Here is a 26119-nt window from a genome sequence, read left to right on the forward strand (position 1 = left end):
AACAAGATACTGTCATTCAAAGAAGGAATTCGGGGTGAGTAATTCCGATTTTTGTTTATTTGGATAGATAATTATAAACCTCTAAAAGCGCTCAAAAATAAAACCTTACAGCATAAAGGGCAATCAAAATTTGATTTTTTGAATTCATTAAGTGGGAACTTACACAATCAAAACCCTATCTCTTAAAAAAAATTAAGAAAAATTGCGAATTTAATTTTTAACGAAAGAGATCTCCATGTGCAAGAATGCGGTTTTGGTGGTAGTGGAGCCAAACACAAACAAGAAACGTTTACACAACCACAGACAAGCCAAACACAAAGCCAACCACAAACAAGAAACGTTTAGAAACATAAACAAGCCAAACACAAACAAGAAACGTTTACACAAACACAGACAAGCCAAACACAAAGCCAAACACAAACAAGAAACGTTTAGAAACATAAACAAGCCAAACACAAACAAGAAACGTTTACACAAACACAGACAAGCCAAACACAAAGCCAAACACAAACAAGAAACGTTTAGAAACATAAACAAGCCAAAGACAAACAAGAAACGTTTACACAAACACAGACAAGCCAAACACAAAGCCAAACACAAACAAGAAACGTTTAGAAACATAAACAAGCCAAACACAAACAAGAAACGTTTACACAAACACAGACAAGCCAAACACAAACAAGAAACGTTTACACAAACACAGACAAGCCAAAAACAAAGCCAAACACAAACACAAACAAGAAACGAAAACAACACAAACAAGAAATTATATATCTTATCTTTAATTTATAATTATATATCTTATAATTATATAATCATATATAAGTATATTATATAATTATATATCTATAATTATATTATGTAATTATATGTTATAATTATATTATCTATAATTATATATTGTTTAAAAAATATAATTCAACAACCGTTATCCATGAAATTCATTCGAGATTCATTCAGATTCACGGCCATATCCGGTATTATTTGCTGAGGGGATATATTTTTTATATAATTATATTTATAATTATATATCTTATCTTTAATTTATAATTATATATCTTATAATTATATAATCATATATAAATATATTATATAATTATATGTTATAATTATGTTATCTATAATTATATATTGTTTAAAAAATATAATTCAACAACTGTTATCCATGAAATTCGTTCGAGATTCATTCAGATTCACGGCCATATCCAGTATTTTTGCTGAGGGGGTATATTTTTTATATAATTGTATTTATAATTATATATCTTATCTTTAATTTATAATTATATATCTTATAATTATATAATCATATATAAATATATTATATAATTATATATCTATAATTATATTATCTATAATTATATATTGTTTAAAAAATATAATTCAACAACCGTTATGTATGAAATTCATTCGAGATTCATTCAGATTCACGGCCATATCCAGTATTTTTGCTGAGGGGTTATATTTTTTATATAATTATATTTATAATTATATATCTTATCTTTAATTTATAACTATATATCTTATAATTATATAATCATATATAAATATATTATATAATTATATATCTATAATTATATTATATAATTATATGTTATAATTATGTTATCTATAATTATATATTGTTTAAAAAAATATAATTCAACAACCGTTATCCATGAAATTCATTCGAGATTCATTCAGATTCACCTCAATATCCAGTATTTTTGCTGAAGGGTTATATTTTTTATATAATTATATTTATAATTATATATCTTATCTTTAATTTACAACTATATATCTTATAATTATATAATCATATATAAATATATTATATATCTATAATTTTATTATATAATTATATGTTATAATTATGTTATCTATAATTATATACTGTTTAAAAAATATAATTCAACAACCGTTATCCATGAAATTCATTCGAGATTCATTCAGATTCACGGCCATATCCAGTATTTTCGCTGAGGGGGTATATTTTTTATATAATTGTATTTATAATTATATATCTTATCTATAATTTATAATTATATATCTTATAATTATATAATCATATATAAATGTATTATATAATTATATATCTATAATTATATTATGTAATTATATGTTATAATTATATTATCTATAATTATATATTGCTTAAAAAATATAATTCAACAACCGTTATCCATGAAATTCATTCGAGACTCATTCAGGTTCACGGCCATATCCGGTATTTTGGCTGAGGGGATATATTTTTTATATAATTGTATTTATAATTATATATCTTATCTTTAATTTATAATTATATATCTTACAATTATATAATCATATATAAATATATTATATAATTATATATTTATAATTATATTATATAATTATATATCTATAATTATATTATATAATTATATGTTATAATTGTATTATCTATAATTATATATTGTTTAAAAAAATATAATTCAACAACCGTTACCCATGAAATTCATTCGAGATTCATTCAGATTCACGGCCATATCCAGTATTTTTGCTGAGGGGTTATATTTTTTATACAATTATATTTATAATTATATATCTTATCTTTAATTTATAACTATATATCTTATAATTATATAATCATATATAAATATATTATATAATTATATATCTACAATTATATTATATAATTATATGTTATAATTATGTTATCTATAATTATATATTGTTTAAAAAATATAATTCAACAACCGTTATCCATGAAATTCGTTCGAGATTCATTCAAGTTCACAGCCATATCCAGTATTTTTGCTGAGGGGGTATATTTTTCATATAATTGTATTTATAATTATATATCTTATCTTTAATTTATAATTATATATCTTATAATTATATAATCATATATAAATATATTATATAATTATATATCTATAATTATATTATGTAATTATATGTTATAATTATATTATCTACAATTATATATTGTTTCAAAAATATAATTCAACAGCCCTTATCCATGAAATTCATTCGAGTTTCATTCAGATTCACGGCCATATCCAGTATTTTTGCTGAGGGGGTATATTTTTTATATAATTGTATTTATAATTATATATCTTATCTTTAATTTATAATTGTATATCTTATAATTATATAATCATATATAAATATATTATATAATTATATATCTATAATTATATTATATAATTATATGTTATAATTATATTATCTATAATTATATATTGTTTAAAAAATATAATTCAACAACCGTTATCCATGAAATTCTTTCGAGATTCATTAAGAGTCACGGCCATATCCAGTATTTTTGCTGAGGGGGTATATTTTTTATATAATTGTATTTATAATTATATATCTTATCTTTAATTTATAATTATATATCTTATAATTATATAATCATATATAAATATATTATTTAATTATATATATATAATTATATTATATAATTATATGTTATAATTATATTATCTATTATTATATATTGTTTAATAAATATAATTCAACAACCGTTATCCATGAAATTCATTCGAGATTCATTCAGATTCACGGCCATATCCAGTATTTTTGCTGAGAGGGTATATTTTTTATATAATTATATTTATAATTATATATCTTATCTTTAATTTATAATTATATATCTTATAATTATATAATCATATATAAATATATTATATAATTATATATATATATAATTATATTATATAATTATATGTTATAATTATATTATCTATAATTATATATTGTTTAATAAATATAATTCAACAACCGTTATCCATGAAATTCATTCGAGATTCATTCAGATTCACGGCCATATCCAGTATTTTTGCTGAGGAGGTATATTTTTTATGTAATTGTATTTATAATTATATATCTTATCTTTAATTTATAATTATATATCTTATATAAATATTTTATATAATTATGTATATATAATTATATTATATAATTATATGTTATAATTATATTATCTATAATTATATATTGTTTAATAAATATAATTCAACAACCGTTATCCATGAAATTCATTCGAGATTCATTCAGATTCACGGCCATATCCAGTATTTTTGCTGAGAGGCTATATTTTTTATATAATTATATATCTTATCTTTAATTTATAAGTATATATCTTATAATTATATAATTATATATAAATATATTATATAATTATGTATCTATAATTATATTATGTAATTATATGTTATAATTATATTATCTATAATTATATATTGTTTAAAAAATAAAATTCAATAACCGTTATCCATGAAACTCATTCGTCATTCATTCAGATTCACGGTCATATCCAGTATTTTTGCTGAGGGGGTATATTTTTTATATAACTATATTTATAATTATATATCTTATCTTTAATTTATAATTCTATATCTTATAATTATATAATCATATATAAATATATTATATAATTATATATCTATAATTACATTATGTAATTATATGTTATAATTATATTATCTATAATTATATATTGTTTAAAAAATAAAATTCAATAACCGTTATCCATGAAACTCATTCGACATTCATTCAGATTCACGGTCATATCCAGTATTTTTGCTGAGGGGGTATATTTTTTATATAATTATATTTATAATTATATATCTTATCTTTAATTTATAATTATATATCTTATAATTATATAATCATATATAAATATATTATATATCTATAATTATAATATGTAATTATATGTTATAGTTATATTATCTATAATTATATATTGTTTTAATCAACAACCGTCATCAATGAAATTCATTCGAGATTCATTCAGATTCACGGCCATATCCAGTATTTTTCTGAGGGGGTATATTTTTTTATATAATTATATTTATAATTATATATCTTACTTTTAATTTATAATTATATATCTTATAATTATATAATTATACATAAAGTAGAGAATATAATTTTGTCTACAATTATATAATATAATTATCTGCTGTAATTATATATTGTTCAAAAAAAAGCATTGGGAATCAACGGATTGTTAATGTTTGAAATACTGTGGGCGCAAAGCGTTGTCAAATTTATTTAGTTAGCTTTCTTTATTTGTTTTCATGGTTCGACCCACGGATAAAATGCACTTAATATATCATATACTTTTTGTCTGTGGTTCAACATGACAAAACTAATAAACATATGGTTCTGTCCTAAAAACTTCATATTTTCGAAACAATTAAAAGTCCTAAAATCGCGGTTTTCAGGTATAAACAGACCTAAGACAAAACTTTTTTTTATTTTATTTTATTTATTTATTATTTTTTTTACTTTAGAGGTCTTAATGACCTTGGTACTTAAACAATCGATAAATTTTATCATCGTCTCTTTTCCTTAGCAAAAACAAGTGGTTTAAGCTAGGCTACATTTTTTCTTAATTCATAATAATTAGCATGTGAATTGACAGTATAAAATTATATGTACAGGATTGTACCTGTACATATATGTATTATTCATGTATTATATGTAAAGCATTGTAAGGTAGGCTACTTTAAAGGAGAAGCAATAGAAGAAGTTAAGAAGAAGCAGGGAATCCTCTTCTAAATTCTTCATTTTTGGTCGAAAATTTAAAACAAGTAAATCCAAAATTATGAATAGACCCAAGACGCTTTTATTTTTAATGTCCTTAGGGCAAGATGCCTTTTTTTATTATTTTTTTTCTGTGTATTTTGATACCCTTTTATTTTTGGGGTAAAGACAATTTATTTTGACGTCCTTAGGACAAAGATACCCTTTTGATGCCCTTTTTTAAATTTCTGTTTTATTTGATTGTTTTTTTTTCTAATTATTTTGATGCTCTTTTTTATTAATTCTTTTTATTATTTTTTTATTATTTCTTTTTATTTGATTATTTTTTCGGATTCTTCCGATGCCTTTTATTTTTGAGCGAAGATGCTTTTATTTTGATGTCTTTAGGGCACAGATACCCTTTTTTGATTATTTTTTATTTGATTATTTTGATGCCCTTTTATTTTGAAACAAAGATACTTTTATTTTGATATCCTTACGGTAAAGATTATTTTTTATTTTTATGCCATTTTATTTTGGGACAAAGGCGTTTGCATTTTGATGTCCTTAGGGCAATAATACCCTTTTTCACTATTTTTTTTATGTTTTATTATTATTATTTTTTCTGGTTATTTTTATGCCCTTTTATTTTGGGGCAAAAGCACTTTTATTTTAATGTCCTTAGTGCTTTAAACACGTTCAATCACTATTACTCCATTGCAACACCGAGCCACGCGAAACGCAGCTGCACATGCTCCGCCTACACCCATATAAACTCACATAAAAGAATACCTCAGGCCAAGAGTCAAAACTCCTCCATCAAGTCTTGCTCCGATGATAGAATCAGTCTTATCCAATAAATGTTTATTTTTTAACAGAAACACAAGAAGATTTAATCCGCAGGCCCGAAGTCTTTTATCCTCAGCAGATACGCATAAGAGAACTAATCGAACATTGTCAACCAGTAGTTGCTCAAATTCTTTAGGATTCGAGTTTAACTTAATACAGAGAAGGCATATTTTTTTCAAAGTGCCCTTTTGATCCGTTTGAAGTCTGTTGACGACTTCGAAAGATGACATTAAAATATTTTTGGTAAAACATTCTTCTTCGTGTGGCTTAGATTTTTGAAGCAGGATTACCAAGGAAGATAGCAGCGAAGATACGAAACCTAAAACAGGAATAAGATAAAATAGTGAAAACAAAAATATTTACAAAATATACCAAAATCTTCCCTGTATTCTAGAGAGCCTAATGTCGATTTTACTGAGGGCGAATACCCTGGTAACATTAGTGCGCGTAGATAGGACTCAAATAAAGCCTCGCGGTGCCAAGCCTTCAAAAAGAATGAATGCTCTTCCCACATATTAAAAACAACAAAAAGCTGCAAAATCTGAACACAAAAATATCTACCAAAATAAAAGTTTGTAAAATACAAAAACATTTATTACTTACAAACCCGAAATTTTATTCATAATTCCCGAAATCTGGTATGAATTTCGTGGATTGCCATAAACTTAACTGCCTCCTAAAGTTAGTAGTTTATGTTCAAATTTAGGTTGAATTAGTTTTAGTTGCCCGGATTTTAGTTGATACCTTAAAATAGCATTATTTAAAATGTATTTTTTGTATTTCTTCAGAACGTTGAAAACCCAGTAAAAAATCCATATAAGTTAAATTTTTTGAAAACTTATTTTTATTAAAATAAAGTAAAGAGTGCAGTTTGGAGTAAGTGTAAGAAAATTGAGTGTAAAATATTCTTTTTTCCCATATAAAGTAAGAAAAGTCAGATTTAAATAAATAAAAATTTTCTTAATAAATGAATTTTTTTTGAAAATCTGGCCTGGAAATTCTTGGGAGACAGAGAGGGGTGCGCTAATAAAGATTTTGCCCCTGGCGTAAGAGAGGCAGAACGGCCACTGAGTACTAATAAAAAAAAGATTATTAAAAAAAAAAATTACTAAAAAAAGAGTACTAAAAAAAAGATTATAATCTATAAAATAGACTTGATCTATGCAATTATATAAACTATAGCAAATTATTTGCTCTAATTTTCAAATTATAAATAATATAATTGAAAACAAAGTATGCTAACAGAAAATGACGTGGTCAGCTTCATCAATTTCTAATTTGTGCTTTATGCTTCTTCATTCCTTATAATTCATTTTTCATTCTTCTTCGTCACTTCAAATTCGAATTTTTTGTTAAATACGACGAAACATTTTCAAATAACACGAACTATTAGAGTAACAAAAAATATAAAAATTGAGCAACCAAAATAATAAAAGTGAATAAAGTAAACAATCAAAATTTGATAACTTAGGAAAATAGTTAAGTAACTAATTTTTTAACAAAATCTAATTAACTAAGCAAAGCAACTAAATTGAAATTAAAAAGCTAATTAGAATTGAGCAACTAAAAAAAAATTAAAAAATTGATTAAATAAAAATAGTTTTTAGTACAGATCCTTACAAGTTATCGAAATCGCTTACGCCAATACCGTATAATTTTAACTGCAATACACAAGTTTATTTACTTGATTGTTCCTTCTAGCTATTTTCCTAAATTTCAAGTATCTTAAAAAAAAATGTGGGTAATTAAAAAAAAACTTTAAAAAACACATCAAAATTTATTTACACTCATTTTTGTTTTGTTTTTAAGAGTCGGACAAATATTTCGGAGGGGAGGGGGTCCAAGTCCCCTACCCCCCTCCCCTGGATACGGCCTTGGTCAACACACTCAATCTTACTATCGAATCTTGTGTTTGTGTCTGTCTATAGATACTTGGGGATTTCATTCCAATAAAATAGCAATATGCTCGGGGTGGGGGGGGGGGGCAAATTTAGACTTTATCGCCCCCTGCCGTACCATCAATACTGTAAATATTACAATTTTTGCCCCAAAATATTACAATTTAAGTTTGTTTTGCCACCCCCAGGGAGTGCCACCAGGGGCACTTATCCCCTCTGTCTCCCCCCTAGATCCAGCACTGTTCAAATCTAAAATTACTTATTTCAACAGATCAAAGATAGATCAGAAGCAACTGTATGTTGGATGTGAAAAATCGATATAAACCGACGCTACTGCTACCACTACTACTAACAACTCACTGCAGCACCAAACCGCCAACCCAACTACGCAAGATCCTCCAACCAAATCTATTTAAAGCATCGCGCTTTAAACTCTCCCAAAAAGCTCCTACTTCCCTTAAATCTTTCCTCACGACATGCTCCCACCCCAATCGGAGAAGACCTGCTTTTTATTTTACCCTAGACAGTTGGCCGACAAGGACGATCTTTGGCAATCTGTCATCCTTTATCCACAGAACGTATCCTAGCCACCTCGACCTTTCTCTCATTATAGCGGGATTGAACCACATTTTTCATACAGCTTACGGTTTGAGATACAGTCACTTACGTTCATCTTACGTTCACTCTCTTACGTTCATACTTACGTTCATCTCTTACGTTCATACTTACGTTCATCTCTTACGTTCATACTTACGTTCATCTCTTACGTTCATACTTACGTTCACCTCTTACGTTCATACTTACGTTCAGACTTACGTTCATCTCTTACGTTCATACTTACATTCATCCCTGTCTGCAGATGCTTGGAAGTTCCATCCTATTATAGTGACAATATTCTCAAAGACCGGTTCCTCAAATTTGAAATCACTTAGTGTTTCAGTAGCTCGAAGGATAGATTGGAAGCAGCTGTACGTTGCAGCTGAAAAATCGCGATCTTCTCTCAGGATTGTACAAGCTTCTTCAAAAACAGTCACAATCACCGAATCTGTATTCAGAAGCTGCGTTTTAAGCCAATCGATCAGAGTTGTATCACTGAACATTCTGATAATATTGGAAAAGAAGTTTAACACATTTCTCATCAATATTTTATCGTCATTTGAAACTGGAGTGACGAGAAAATATTTCTTAAAACTATGCATCCACTCAAAGTTCAGTTCCTGCACTCCGGAAACTTTCGCATGTTCAATTGTTAATGATAGTGATGCTAATGCTGTGCAAAACTCATCATGTGTTTCAGCATTTTCAATAAGCTTCAGCTCTTTCTCTACTGAATTAAATATTTCAAGAGATAATAACCGCCAATATTCAAGTGGTGACAACTGAAAATCGGCTTCCGCACCAGCAACATAATTATCAATAGTTTCTTTAACGTTGCCATACTGTCCAAGCTTCCAGGCTAGCCGAAGAAGCGAAAAATTTGAAAAATCTTCGACGAAATATTTGGTCACCTCTTCTGGCAACACTGACTCTGGGTCTTTGTGTTTACTTTCTATTGAAAAGAAAGTAACGTGAAACGGGAATGTTATTGGTTTATTGGCAACTGATGGGATAAATATAGAAACATTATCTTCAATATTCACATCTTTGTTCTCAGCAATGAACACTTGGAGATTGTCGAAATAGACAACGAGGCATAATAACTGAATAGTTAATTTTCGTCCGGTAGGATTGGAACGCATTAAAATCAGCGCTAGAATATATATAAGTAGATGAGAGAAGACAAAATTGGAATAAATGCTCGAAAGGGGTGATTTTTCGGTACTTGCTGGCTATTGGAAACACCCAAAAAGTAAATTTATGTTAATCTTATTGAAATATAACAAAACATGCTGATAAAATAATACTTCATAAACAAAATTATGGAAACCTAATCCAACCTAACATAACCTAACCTACCCTCCCCACCTAATGTGCAAATATATAGCCCAAATTATACGGTCCAATGCATTCTGTCTAAGTCCAATGCATTGTATCACCCATCACTTGTTTTTGTATAGCTATGAAACCGGTTTTCTAAGATTTAACCTAAGCGTAATTCTTGAATGTGTTTCCAATAGCTGACAAGTACCGGTCTTTAAAACAAATGCCAAAAAGCTTATTTGTTTTAACCATACACTCAAGGCCGTACCCAGAGGGAGGAATAGGGGGTTTTGAACTCCTCCCGAAATGTTTTTTTGACTTGTAAAAACGTAACAAAAATGGATATAAACAAACTTTGTATGCTTTTTTTGAGGTTTTTTTTGTGTAACCTCCCCCCCCAAAAAAAAAATCTCTGAGTAAAACCCCATACGAAAAAAAATCCTGCGTACGGCTTTGCATATACTAGGTCACTACTACAACTAATACTAACAACTCATTGCGGCACCAAGCCACCTGAGGCCAAAATAGTTGTGTATGCTCTTCCTTCGCCCAATTCATTCAAAGCTTCTTTCTTTCCCCCTCCCATTAAGTTCTGATCAAGTATCCCTTATTACAGTTCCTGGCTGAAAAGCTAAGAAACGAAGATCAGCATGGCCAGTTTGAACTGTAAAGCCTGGTGTCGCACCCTTTTTTCTTACCTTCCACTCCCATTCGGGAAAGACCTACCTTCCGTTTGGCCCCAAATACATGGCCAAAAAAGTACAATTATTTGGCAATCTCTCATCAATCATCTATAAAACATCGCATAGCTATCTTAACTTTTCTTTTATTACAGTTCTAGAAAGTGAGATTGAACCACGTTTTTTGCAGTTCTTATTGTTTTATATATGCAGTTCTTATATTGTTGCAGTTTTCATGTCAGTCAAACATGTACCTAAGTTTATCCTTAGACAATTTCTATGGGAAACACTTAACAAACTCCTTTCGAAGCGCCCGCCTTTCAGAACCAAGTTTGAACACAGTCATCCACGTGACTTACTAATATTCTAACCTTAGTTTTGCACACTTACATTCCTATTCTTTCAAGCCTTTTTCAATAGTAAAAATAATACCTTGACTACTCTACTTATTACATCTTCACTGCATCCACCTTCTTTACTAATATTTACTAAACCAAAAAAATACTCTTTCCACAAAACAATTTGTTCAAAGAAAAGTAAAGAGCTACATTAAACCAAAGATGAACAGAACTCAAGTCAAACTGTACATAAATGAAATGGAAAACGAACAGATATTACAATAAATTACCGACTAAAACTCAAAATAAGCAGAAACTTAGATGAGTAGGGCTGACCCCCCCCTCCCCCGTCCCACGCCTTCTAAAGATCGGAACATAATTTTTACTGAGAAAATTAGTTATTTTACAAATAATTTTTTTCAATTATGAATTGATGAACGATGAATATTTACAATGAACAGTTGTTTTACAGTCGCATCACTGAGGTGATGTGATTTTGAAGTGGTGCTGGGATTTTGCTGGGATTTTGAGGTGGTGCTGAGATTTTGTGGTGATTTTGAGGTGGTGCTGGGATTTTGTTGTGATTTTGAGGTGGTGATGGGATTTTGTGGTGATTTTGAGGGGGTGATGGGATTTTGTGGTGATTTTGAGGAGTTGATGGTATTTTGTGGTGATTTTGAGGGGGTGATGGGATTTTGTGGTGATTTTGAGGAGTAGAGCTGGAATTTTGTGGTGATTGTGAGGGGATGCTGGAATTTTGTGGTGATTTTGAGGTGGTGCTGGGATTTTGGGGTGGTTTTGAGGTAGTGCAGGGATTCTGTGGTGATTTTAAGGTGGTGATGGGATTTTGTGGTGATTTTGAGGAGGTGATGGCATTTTGTAGTGATTTTGAGGGGGTGCTGGGATTTTGTGGTGATTTTGAGGTAGTGCAGGGATTTTGTGGTGATTCTGAAGTGATGGTGAGGTGATGCTGATGTAATTTTCTTTCTTGATTTCAGTTTAGCGGACCATCATTTATATAATAATTCTCATATTCTCAAAATTTCACAAAAAGGGTATTGCAGAGTGATTTTGGTATTGCAGAGAAAGGGTATTGCAGAATGATTTTGGGGACTCTAGTAAGTAGAAGTGCACAGAAAATTCAAGAAGTAGATATAGTTTTAGTTAAAACAAAATTAATTTTAAAGTAACAGGTAGAAGGCCCTCAATATTCATGCGAGAGTCTGACAAAAAATTTTGAGCAACTACATTAGAATAGACCTAAACTGAGACTTTCATAAAGCTTCGAAGTGCACTTTTATCAAGCCACAGTGGAAGATAGTAAGTGAAGATGATAAAAAATAACAGGAGAGAATAAAAGATTATCTACTATAATGGGATAGGTTTAAAACATGATAAGAAAATATAATAAAAATCATAGTCAATAAAGACGGTGAAGTGAACACGTCAAGCCTTTTTCAGCAGTAAAAAAACACCTTGACTACCCTGCTTATTACATCTTCACTGCATCAAGCCAATTTTTTTTATAAAAAAACTGCAGTTTTATGTGCAAGATGTTAAATGACGTCATAACCTCTGGTAACAACCATTATCGTACAAAATAACTCACGGTAAAGAAATATTAAAATAAACCATATTGCTTGATGACAAAACGCACTTTTCTTTTTCTAAAACAGTTTGATTGATGAAGCGAAGTTTTTGCATTTGTTGTGTGGGCATGTTTGTCTAACTATAGAGTATTTGTCTAAATACTTTGTATAGATAGGGTTATCATCTGAGAATATCTCTAAGGATGACATCAGCAAGGAAAAGGAGGACGTTTGATATTTTGGTATTTCTAAGAATTCAATTTTTAAAATATATATCTGCCATTTAGCGTCCATATTCAATGCTAGATTTGAACAATGGCAAATCAGGGACAATAGCAGAGAAAATAAATTTTGGTATAGCGCAGTGGGTTTGACCTCATCTTAGTAATACGGGGCCCAGTGTTCGGACTTGGCTTTAGAAACACTCCGTAGGGCCGACGCAAGGACCTTAGAGGTCGAGAAGCGGCCGCTAATGAAATATAATAGAATACAAATAGTAGAGAAAAATTTAATAAGTTAAATGAAAACGTCAGTAAATAATGATTCTTTACTAACGTTTATTTCTTATTTAATATAAAACAGCTAATTAAAGATATTTTTAATTAAGTTTTACAGTTCGGCCCAGTTCGATCCAGTGTTCGAACTTAGCTGTAGCAATACACCGTAGGGTCGACGCAAAGACCTTAGTGGTCGAGAAGCGACTGTTAATGAAATATAATAGGATACAAATAGTGAGAAAAATTCAATAAGACTCCATTGTTGGAATTACTTTCTCACCACTGCCATCAGTGTCGGTATTATGTTTCCAAGCAAGTTACTAAATCCCACAGATGGAATGTCTAACACACTAATGTCGAATATAATATAACTGTATATGAGAAGAATTATAGCAATAGAAAGCGTATCATAGTAATAAAATTCCAGAAACAATTTAATAGTTTCAATAGTAAGAAAAAAAACAGAAATGCACCCGAACCAGCAAAAGAAGTTTGTTTTTAAAAGAAATTTCAAAAACTTTTTTCGTAACATATAACTACAATTTTTATCCCCAGATGAATTTTGTACCTACATGAGAGGAGAGTGAGGATTTACGTTTCATTTCGTAAATCATCCTTAGTACATCACCGGTTATGAGTGAAGTTAAGAAACTGAAGTTAAGAAAATATAGTTTCAATCCATCATTTGAAAAATGAGAATAAATTAAGCCGTTCTCAAGCGGAGAGGCAACACAATGATATGACTGAATATAAAATGCCCTGTGGACCACCCGTTTTAGAGCAGCTTGACAAACCCCTTTCAGATCCTTCAAATCCATTGGCAATTACCTCAATCGCCAAAACAAACAGCTTTCGGCAATTATCTCAGAAGTGTGGAAATGTCAGATGCAACAGCGACTACATATGTGTTACATTTAACGTTGATTCAGAATATTTAAATTGCAATCTCTGTAATTAGAGGAGTAAAAAGTTATTGGAAAAAGAAAATCTGCATATCTCAAGAAAAAAAGGAGAGAGCTCTCAAGAACCAGTTGCTGGTACCACAAGGCTTAGGATTAAAAAACCCTGCTGCTGAGGTTCCAGGCTTCTATCTAAAACCAAACAAATATATTTTAATTTCCCCAGAGAACGAATATTTTGAACCCTTTTTCTTTTTTCTGGATAATGAGGGCCATCAAGAACGTATATAGAGTCCTGAAAAGTTCATTTCCCCTCCCCAAAGAAAAGTACATTCTTATTAAAAAGGAGACACGAAATTAACATTATATAAAATGGGAAAAGTTTTCTTATTAAATGGAGAAACCGTTAATTTCCAATAAAATGCCAAATATACTAATATTTTTCTTTATGTGTTATTGAACTTACTTGAATCATTTAATCAAGCATGATATTTAGGTATATTAGGTATATTAGGTATATTTAGGTATATAGGTATATATTAGGTATTTCCAAGCATGATATATATGTATTCTTTGAAATCTGATCTTTCGTAAGTAATGAACATAGCTGAACATTGAACTGAACATAGCTGTTTCTTTAAACACCCAGCGATGCAAATTTGCCTGTTTTAACTGTGAAATACGTAAACAGATTTGGAAAACCTGTAAAAGTCAAATTCTAGGGCCCAAATTTCAAACTCTTCGTGAGGAGTCCTCCAGTTCAAATGAAGGAGCTGGGGGACTATCCCTGATCTTTCATTCATTTGGAGAGATATATTTAAACTAAACACACAATGTGGATGCTAAGGGAGAGACGGCATCTCTCTTATTGTTAGATTAATAGAAAAAACATTAACACAATAGAAAAGAAAAGAATAGAAAAGATAACACAAAAAAAGGACACAATAGAAAAGATTAACACAAAATTAGTGGAAATGAAGAGATCCATTAAATCGAAATGAGCAGAAATAAAGTCAAATAATCTTCAAAGCGTAAAACCACCACAAATCACCATCAATAAATAAATGAACCCCAAAAACCAACCAAAATTTCAATAAATAACCGAATCAAACTCAAAACAAGCAAATATTAACATTAGTGCTGACAACCCAATGCCTTCCAAAGACCAGAACATAATTTGTACTTTACTGAAAACAAAATACATTTTAAATGTTTCACTTTTTTTATTTTAATAAATAAAAAGGATCTTGAAACTCTAAGGAACAAATATCAGTGTGTGAATACCAAACTGACAATCCACGGTCATTTGTTTGTTTTTCTTTCAGTAAAACGAAAAAAAACTGTTTTTTTTTTTTTTTCATTTGTTCATCTGTAAATTTGTTCATTTGTTCATTTTTTTCAGTAATATTTTTTTTACTAGAAATTTTAACAGCGTTCGGTGCCTATAACTAAGAGACGTTCTGTTCGGAATTCGAGACTAGCATTTTGATTTCCTCATTAGTAAATTCAGCCACTTTCTCAGCATATGAGTAGATACTGTGGTATCCCATCATACAATCATAAGGATTACAACATTTTATATTGGCCATTTTATACCAAGTATTTTTTACTGATTTCTCCCAATCTTTAATTTTTTTAATTTGGTACCCACTAGTACTAAAAACTGCAGAATCTTTTCATAAAGATTTTTTCTTCATTAAAATCTGAATTCCCGACTTTTTTTTAATTTTAAGATGTATGTGGCTGTGTAAGTAAGTAAAAAAGTAAGTAAGTATGACGCCACTAGACACTTAAGGTCCAAAGCGCCGGTGCTGATCTCCGTTTCGTGGCCCTTCAGCCAGTAAGTGCAATGGGAGTCTAGGGGCCAGCCATCCTGTGCTTTCACACATCCTTCCTGATTACCTTCCCCAGATTTCTCCAGGAACCCATTTATAGCTGGGTTGACTCTGGCTAAGCTTACAGAGTCACACCACTGACTCGCGTCCCAAAACCAAATAAGTTGCCACTCCAGCGATCGAAACCGTGCCCTTTGGACAAAGAATTCTCAACCCAGCGCACGTCCATTTAGCCAGGACGGCTTGTGTAAGTGGCTGTGTAAGTTTAAAATTAACCAATTTTTAAAATCAAATATCATTTTCAATGTCCTTGGTACGTGAAGAAATTTCCCCATACACTTGCCGATAACTTACATAAAATATACTTACATATAAAAAGAACCACACTTGTTACGGTTTGAGTATGTTTAAAAAAAAGTTTGTAAGAAAAAATTAGAAAACATTGAGAGTGTTTTTGTTACTTTAAAAGCAAATTATTCATTAATGAGTGATTTATGAGGAAGATGTAATGTTTGCTAGAAAAAATTTAATGCTAAGAAATTATATATTAAGCCAATGGTGCATCCAGAAAATAATTATGGGAGGGGGGGGGGCTTATCGGGGGTCCCTGGTTCAACCAACGGAAAACTTTCAAAATTCCTTAGAAAAAATGGTATTTTAAGGCATTACTTTAAGTTTATTTTAGCTCTTTGAATGCAAGTTTTGAGCAGGGACTAAGAATGAATGATAAAACCGAGCATATTAAATAAAATTTAAAAACAGAATTTCATGCAACATAACCTGCACTAAAACTTTTGAAAATACCTTTCAGCAGAGTGACACTAATGAAATCGGTCTCAACCAACTCGGCTCTGTATGAAGTGTGGCCGATGTATAGATTAAACAGGGTAGACACGAGAGGGTATATAACATCTTCCAATCCATAATTTGTAGCCAAAATGAGAGATTTGATTATTAAGGAGAAGCCTCCACGTGATAAAAATACTTTCTGGAGTTCAGGAGAATCCAAGAGTATCTGAAGTTCGTTTACAGCTGCTCTTTTTTGGGCCAGCTCTATGCTCTCATCTTCAATTTGTGCTGTACAGACATCAAGACGCTCCAACTAGCATTAAGATATAAACGAATTAAAAATGTTGGAAAACAATATTTCAGTAAGGTTTTTATAAAATCTTATCTATTCTTATTTCTATCTTTTATTCTTTTCTATTTTTTATATTATTTTTTCCATCTTTCATTCTTATCTATCTTATCTATTCTTTTTTCTATCTTTTATTCCATCTATTTTATGTATTTTTTTATTTTTCATTCTTATCTATCGTGACTATTCTTTTTTCTCTATCTTTTATTCTTATCTGTCTTATCTTTTCTATTTTTCTATCTTTTATTGTTATCTATCTTATGTATTCTTTTTTCTTTCTTTTTTACATATAATATTTGTGCCAATAAATTCAGAAGGAATCGTTATCATTTTTGAAAATATGTTTTAGAGTCATATTTTTATGGTCCGTTACAATTTTCGACAGGGATATATTTATAATTAATTTTTTCTTTATATGGATTTATTTTTCTTTATTAGTATTCTGTATTTTCTTTATTTTCTTCAGAAGTCTATAGTTTATTATAGTTCTATTTATATTGATATATTTTATTACAATTCCATTTATAATTAAACAGAATTCTATATTTTCTATATCTTCTTACTGATACATACCTGAAGTGTGTTGTGTCGTTATTATTATTATATTTATCGTTGTTGTCATTATTTAGTTATTGTAATTGTTTTAATTTGTAAATAACGCTGAACCTAAAATGCAGTTAGAGCTTTATTAGACGGTTAGGAAATTTGGATGTATATACATATATGTAAGAAAAAAAAAAAACATATATATATATATATATATATATATATATATATATATATATATATATATATATATATAATATATATATATATATATATATATATATATATATATATATATATATATATATATATATATATATATATATATATATATATATATATATATATACATATGTATATAATATATATATTTGCAAACATTATAAAATTCGATCCTTTACAATTCGAATTATTGATCATAAAAAGACTAAGCAGCTCGAATTTGATATGGCTGATATAAATGGTACCAGAAAATGTTTTTTTCTACTTGTGCATAGGTTCAATCCCTGTAGCTGCTTCTTTCTTTTATTTTTGAGTCTCAGCGCTGTATAAGTTTAATGCTCCATGCCCATATAATCCGTCCCTACCTTGACATTAATTCTAATGACATTCTTTGGTTTAACATTTCTAGTAAACATTCTTAGGTTTACATTTGTTATTGAGCTATAGAAACACCATTGAGCTATTTGAGCAAAATTCTACTGAGCTATTGAGCATGTTGGGTTCCATGGAGTTATTATCACTGAGCTATAAGTTCCAACTGAAGTCCTCAACAAATTTTTGTGCCGAAAAGACAGAGAAGACAATCATAATACCAGGGGGGAATCTCCAGCATTTTTATTGGGGGCGGGGGGTAAGAGGGGTTTATATTCAGATATTCAAGAGGTATGGACTGTATAATATTTCTTCTCTCCAAATTATAAGGGGGCGACTTCCCCCCCCCGTACCTCCCCCCCAACGACGCCCCTGCATAATACAGAAAAATATATGTTGTAGACCTCTATTATATCAGCCATAACCCATGCATCAAGGCATATGGTATCTCACTGGCTTCACATCCCAAGTGAATTTTAGATTTTAAAAAATAATAGAAATATAAAAAATTTCTTTTTTTTAGAGTTGTTGACAGACACATGCAAACTATTTGCTTTAGGTAGGGGGCAAGACTTTGAAAAATGGCCAAAAAAAGACGAACAATGCAAAAATGTTTAGAGTTTATAAAGAAAACAATAAAAATCTAAAACCTCATGAGCGGGTCTGAAGCCCCAAGCCCACCACATAGCAGACGTAAAGGTATGTAAATAACATACCTTATAAAAGCATAAGAGAAACCGAGTTTCTCTAACTTAAGCTACTTAGCCTAGAACACACTTCGCCTGAAACAGTTTTTTTTGCAAAACAGAAGTTTTCTAACCAGATATCTTCTGCTACTTCTACTGCTAACTACTCACTGCGGCACCAAGCCACCTGGGGCCAATATAGCTGCACCCCCCCCCTACGTCCCAATTTATTAAATGTATCCCTATTTATACTCTCCCAAGAAGTTCCAATTTCACTTAGTTCCTTCCTTACGATCTCCTCCCCCTCCTCCGTTCCGGGATGATCTGCTTTTCGTTTTGTCCTAGATGGTTATCCAAAAAGAATGATCCTTGGAAATCTTGCATCCTTCGTCCGCAGAACGCGTCCGAGCCATCTCAAACTTTCTCTTACTATAGCCCACGAAAGCAAAATAGAACCACATTTTCCGCACAGCTTACTATTTGAAATACGGTCAGGTCAAACAGGTATCCAAAAGAATCCGTAGGCGGTTCCCCTAGAAAACAGCTAACAAATCCTCCACCGTCTTTCGGAGCACCCACGCTTCAGAGCCATACTTGACCACTGACATCACTCTAGCTTCCAATATTCTAATCTTGATTATCCCTAAGTATTTATTAAACTGATAGAGGGAGAAAACTCTAATTCCGTCTAAAAAGTAAAAGTATAGCTTAAGGCAGTAATTTTCATCTTTTCTCACTCAAAACTTTCAGAAGTACCTATCTAAGAGCGTGGCAAAGGGAGATAATCTTCCCTTTGGCTAGTCCAAGAAATTTAGAGATCCAATAAGAAATCTCTTAGGGCCTTATGATTTAATCACCACCGGGGGTGTCATTGTGGGCAGTTGTCATCCCCCCAATAATTTGGAGAAAAAATTATTCTATGGCCCACGCTCCTTGACTATCTGGATATGGACCTCTCTTGCCCCCGTAATAAAAATCCTGGAGCTACGCCCCTGCTCACCATGCTATTTTAGACTTATACAAACCGTTTGAGTTGAAGTTCTTCAGGGCATAAATCACAGAAGAAGTAAATTCCAACCCAAGTGGCTGCATGGAGGGAGAGGTCATTTTTTTTTTTTCGATCTATATATATATATATATATATATATATATATATATATATATATATATCTCTTTTTATAGATCTATATATATCTCTTTTTTTCGATCTATATATATTTTCGATATATATATCATATATATATATATATATATATATAATATATATATATATATATATATATATATATATATATATATATATATATATATATATATATATATATATATATATATATATATATATATAGGATGGAGCCAACCTTGGCTCCAAAGTTGGAGCCAATTTTCCCAAATCAAGTGAAAACGAAAGTGAAAACTAAAGAGTGAGACAAATAGTACCATAAAGGCAAAGAAAACTGACCCGTTTCTGTGGATGCTTGAGTTATGCAGGCTTATCTTAGTTTTGACAAGATTTTTGAAGAAACTAAATTTCAGTTGAGGGAGCAAAACTGGGTTCTGGGGGGGGGGCTCAGTTTCCCATTGCAAGTTACGCCCTTGATTTAAGACTTTTTAAATAAAATCGCCTATTGTCATTATAATATATAATAATAATAATGTATTATTAAAACTTTTTTTTTTTTTTACAGCCATATACAAAACAAAAAGAAAAGAAAAAGGATAAATAAAATGAATACATACTAAAATCACTATCCTCTTAATCAACACTCATACCCTTCAATGCAAAATTCACCACACCTACTACCGTTTGTGGTGAATCCGAACTCAAAATCCCCCGAAGTAGCCAATCATTACCCTCTTTCAAAACCTCCCCCCTTATATGAGAAAGCCGCCGGCATCGCAGGAGGAAATGACCCAGCCCAAAATCATTCTCACCACATTTTAGACAAATACGCTGCGTTTCCGGACCTTCTCTATTTTTCCAAACTTCTTTTCCTTGTATTGGTAGACAATTGGCTCGAAGCTGAATCCACGTTTTCATATACTTACTAGGTAATCCCAGCTTCAAATATGTCTCCTGTCCATAAATCCGCTTTATATCTCTATACAAAGTAAGACTATTCGACTTCTCTAAAGCTGTCCACCAAAGTTGAATTTCCTGGTCGTGCAGTCTTGCTTGGAATTCCTTTATGAAGTTTTCTTGGTCCAATGGTCCCTGTCCTCCATTCCACGCGTTTGAAAAGCCTGTTTCCTGTAGTATTTTTCTGATCTGTGCTGTCCAAGTGGTTTTACTTTTTGGGTGAGAAGATCCTTATAGGCAGCAGAAATAAGTCTTTCCTTGGGTAAATTCAGGATTTTGAGCCAAAACTTGATCATCTGTATCTTTCTTCGTATTTTTAAACTGTAGATGCCTAGGTCACCTTTCAATACTAGAGAGTGAGTTGTTTTATGTAGCCCATATGCATGCTTGTAGTATTGTAGTTGTAGAGTTTCTAATCCTAGAAACTCTTATATATCTAGGAGATGTTGATTTTAAGAATCCCCAGCAGCAGCTCAATATTTCCACCATTAAACAATCTCTCCTCCAATTTACAAAGCCATTGCACCTAAAAAGAAAACACCCCCAAAACCACCCAAAATGACACGCAATGGGCAAATTCGTGATCTACTTGGAAAATTAATATACCTCCAAAAATATCGCTAAAAGTTTTCTTTACCCAGCTGAATTACTCACCATAAAATGTTAAAAAAAAATATGACCGGAAATCAATTATTAACCCCATAGTATGAGAAAAGTAGTTCAAATATGTTAAATAAAGATCATTTTGACACTAATAAATCACTTTGACAATGGATCATCTTGGCACTTACATTCTGGTTTAATCATTGCATTAAATTAGCAAATCATTAATACTTACCATTAATCATTAATAATCATATTACTAATATTTATCTTGAATCACTAATTCATAATTTAAATGGTTAGTCATTTGAATAATTTGACATTGATATTTAGATTTTGTTATAATTAATAATTCATAACCAAAACTGATATGACTAATAAATATTCATTTGATCTATCATTATGACAATACATCTTTAATACATTATTTAGTTAACGATTAATAGCTAACTAATCAGGATTCGTCATTTTGACACTTATTTTTTGTTGATATGTTTTTTTTTTCAATAAATCCTTCTTCTTCTTCTTCTTATAGCTACCATGTTCAAGATAGCTATAGGTCAAGGGCAAATCCAAGTTTTTTTTTCGGGGGGGAGGGGGGGATGTTACAAAAAGCCTTAAAACGCATCAAAAATTTGTCTATAGGTATTTTTGTTACGTTTTTCGAGTCGGTGAAAAGATTCGGAGGGGGGCCCCTTCCTCTGGATATGGCCATGGTTGAGGCGATAATTATAAGAGAGTAAAGAGCAAACCAGGGAATATAGTAACGAAAAGTTTTAAAATACGTTTTAAGAAAAACATTTATCTAGTTAGAAAATTGCTATTTTTTAGCTGATTCAGATATAATAACTCCTATCTTTTATTGTAAATATTTTTTATAGTAAGATTTTATTTTGAAAAGAAATTTACAGAAGTCTTGAAATGAGTCTGAAAACCCTCCAAAGCGACGCCTGATCAAAACGAAAAGTAGGCCTACACCTTTGGAATCACCTATGTCAAAGCCAAGAAGAAAAATTAAAGACCCCCCCCCCCAACCTTGAAATAACAAGAAAAAATAATTTTTTGCATGGGTTGCACTTATGTACCCTATTTTTTGCGCTTTTTCTTTGTTTTTTATTCACCGCTAGCAGTCCACCGCATCCAGGGGGGAGGGTTGGCAAACTCCCCTCCCCAAATTTTTTTTCCGACTCGTGAAAACGAAACAAAATGTATACAAACAAATTGTTGAGGCATTTTTTTTAAATTTTTGTATCCCCTCCCCCATAAAAAATCCTGGATATGGCCTTGATTCCATCATAAACTCCTATATGGCACCAAAAAGTGAACTTTCGGTGCCATTTCTGAATGAAAAGGCTAGGAAGAATGAAAAGGGTGTTATCAAAATTTTCATTGTTGAGAACCCTAAGCCTGCGTTTTCAAATACTTCCTCTTGAATATTCCCCCTCCCAGTTCCCTTAATATTTTTCCTATATCGTCTATTGATTAAAAAAACTAGCAAGCTACTACAACATCATAGAGTGCTAACTAACTTTTCTTTTAAAAGCTAATCTATGTATTTGCGTGCTTTTTATATATATATATATTTTTTAATAACACCGTCATAAAGTGACATAAAGCACCAGAAATTGCCCTTTTAGGTGCCATATCTGGACTGGAAGGGCTAAGAAAATATGAAAAAGATACCATCATAATCTCCATGGTCAAAAACCTTAACCTCCTCCCTCTTTTATAGTCTCCCTCCTATTTCATGTGACACAAAGTGTTTTAACCCTATTTTTGGGAGACCAAGTCCTCAGCCTGGTATTTTTTGTATATTAGAGTACCCTTAGTCGAGGGCTTCTTTAATAACCTTGCGTTTACTGGTTGTTTTCCACCGAAGCCGAAAGAAGTATTTCTCTCATTTTATCTTACTGATCGGATCTTCCGTCTTTAATATAATCAGACAAAGGGCTGCATACTACCAGAACTGCCAGAACTACCAGAACTGCATGCATGTATTTTGATACAGTTTGGGGAGTGAGGGGGAACCTGGGCAAACGAGTTAAATCAGAAAAAAATGATTATTTTTGGCAATTAGGAGAAAATGATATTTTGGTACAAGGGGTGAGCCCAAGTATGTAGAAATTCTTTTCTTGGAGGGGGATAGAAACGTCTCATAGAGGTTTAAAAAAGTTAATATAGTTTAATTATATAGAAAATAAGGTACTTGTGTACAAAATGGTACACCCTCGGGAAGAAACCGGTTTTATCAGTCTGTATCAAAAGACAATTAGCTTAGGCTCAGTGGAAAACAAGTAACAGGTTATACATAACGACGATGTTATGTACGTCGTCGGTTAACTAGCTAAACAGTAGGTTACTGGAACATCATCGAGAGATGTTAAATGGTTCATTTTAAAACTCTTGCTCGTGCCTATGTGCTATTTGTAAATTAGCACAGAAACGGCACTGAATGCTGGGTAACATGAAAAGGGTACTATACAAATCTAAATGGTTGAAAACTAGTAACCAGGGGTTTAAAATTCACCTGTTTTTAGCACTACCCCTCTCAGCCCCTTGGGCTAACTAGTAAAGATTAACCAATAGCCCATAGTAACCGAAATTTCAAAACATGTATTGAAAAAAAAATGTTTCGTGAGAAAAGTTGCCGATTAAAGCTAATTCAGATATGATGTATTTCATAAAAAAGGGTATTTTTATCTTTAACTTCTCTTCTTTAACTATTTTTAACTTCCACCCCTTTTTAGTGCTACCCCTCTCCGCCCCTTGGGCTACCTAGCAAAGATTAACCAAAAGCCCATAGTAACCGAAAGTTCGAAACGTCTATTGAATAAAAAACTGTTTAGTGAGAAAAATTGCCGAATAAATATAATTCAGATATGATGTATTTCATAAAAAACGGTATTTTCATCTTTAACTTTTTAAAGTATGCCCTTGGACCCTTTGTTTGACAAAATTCTGGATTTTTTAAGAGATAACTTAAGAGGGAGATAAAGTAAAACCTATAATGCCCTGTTTAATCTTTGTGTAAGGTTTAATGTGTATATTTCTAAAACTTAAAATAAAATAAATTAATAAATAATAAAAATAATATAATAAAATAATAAATATTATAAATAAATAATAATAATAAATGAAATAAATAATAAAAAAACAACAAACAAACCTAAACTTACATCAAAATCAGCAGTAAGGAGTGCTCTATAGCTTACACTTGACACTTCTTCGGTATAAACAAGAGATGGCATATCAATATTAAGATTGTTGACTAATTGTATAAGACTTTTCGTATTGAGGCTGGTTTCCAAAACTGGCATCATCATTTCAACAGCTTTTCTTCTTGTATGTGTGTTGTTCCAAAATAGAAATCGCGTGAAACGCTCAATCAACTGCAATATTTTTCAAAGGATTTAGAATAGTACAGAGTAGGGATTTTATTTTATTTTTATAGGGATTTTCTTTTTTCCTTTTTTTCATTTACCAGAAAATAGTTTATTATAAAAATAGAAGTTGTTCAAAATAGAAATCGCGTAAAACGCTCATTCAACTGCAATATTTTTCAAAGGATTTAGAATAGTACAGAATAGGGATTTTATTTTATTTTTATAGGGATTTTCTTTTTTCCTTTTTTTCCTTTACCAAAAAATAGTTTATTATAAAAATAGAAGTTGTTCAAAATAGAAATCGTCTAAAACGCTCAATCAACTGCAATATTTTTCAAGGGGTTTAGAATAGTGCAGAATAGGGATTTTATTTTATTTTTATAGGGATTATCTTTTTTTTGTCCTTTACCAAAAAATAGTTTATTATAAAAATAAAAATTGTTCCAGAATAGAAATCACATATAACGCTCAATCAACTGCAATATTTCCAAGGGGTTTAGAATAGAGCAATATGAATTTTATTTTAGTTTTAAAGGGATTATCTTTTTTCCTTATTTTCCTTTACCAGAAAATAGGTTATTATAAAAATAGAAGATGTTCCAGAATAGAAATCGCGTATAACGCTAAAACAACTGCAATATTTTTCACGGGGTTTAGAATAGAACAAAATAGGGATTTTATTTTATTTTCACAGGGATTTTCTTTTTTCTTTTTTTTTCCTTTACTAGAAAATAGGTTATTATAAAAATAGAAGTTGTTCCAGAATAGAATTCGTGTATAGCGCTCATTCAACTGCAATATTTTTCAAGGGGTTTAGAATAGTGCAGAATAAGAATTTTACTTTATTTTTATAGAGATTATCTTTTTCTTCTTTTTTTTCATTTACCAGAAAATAGTTTATTATAAAAATAGAAGTTTTTCCTGAATAGAAATCGCGTAAAAAGTTCTATCATCTGCAATATTTTTCAAGGGGTTTAGAATAGTGGAGAAAGGGCTTTAAGTATTATTTTTTTAGGGATTTTTACTATAACAAGGGAATTTTTTTTCTTTTTTTTCCTTTACCAGAAAATAGTTCATTATTATTGTTTTTTTATTCCTAAATTCGCAAC

At 30.5% G+C, this 26119-nt stretch overlaps 2 protein-coding genes across 2 annotated transcripts in view; one reads left to right on the top strand and one right to left on the bottom strand.

The window, feature by feature from the left end:
* Positions 1–26119, top strand: part of LOC148939831 (uncharacterized) — a 125316-nt gene that overhangs the window by 21451 nt on the left and 77746 nt on the right. The gene's annotated exons all lie outside the window — the stretch shown is intronic.
* Positions 1–26119, bottom strand: part of LOC148939834 (uncharacterized) — a 100972-nt gene that overhangs the window by 9778 nt on the left and 65075 nt on the right. The window contains exons 5-8 of the mRNA XM_089106402.1: positions 24804–25016; positions 16785–17082; positions 9064–9972; positions 6268–6643 (exon numbers count right to left, since the gene is read on the bottom strand). Coding sequence (XP_088962528.1) covers positions 6268–6643; positions 9064–9972; positions 16785–17082; positions 24804–25016 — 1796 coding nt within the window. The remainder of the gene's footprint in view (positions 1–6267; positions 6644–9063; positions 9973–16784; positions 17083–24803; positions 25017–26119) is intronic.

This window comes from Artemia sp. Qi Xiang Cuo, chromosome 20 (assembly GCF_049724085.1).
Source record: "Artemia sp. Qi Xiang Cuo chromosome 20, ASM4972408v1, whole genome shotgun sequence".
NCBI classification, from domain to species: domain Eukaryota; kingdom Metazoa; phylum Arthropoda; class Branchiopoda; order Anostraca; family Artemiidae; genus Artemia; species Artemia sp. Qi Xiang Cuo.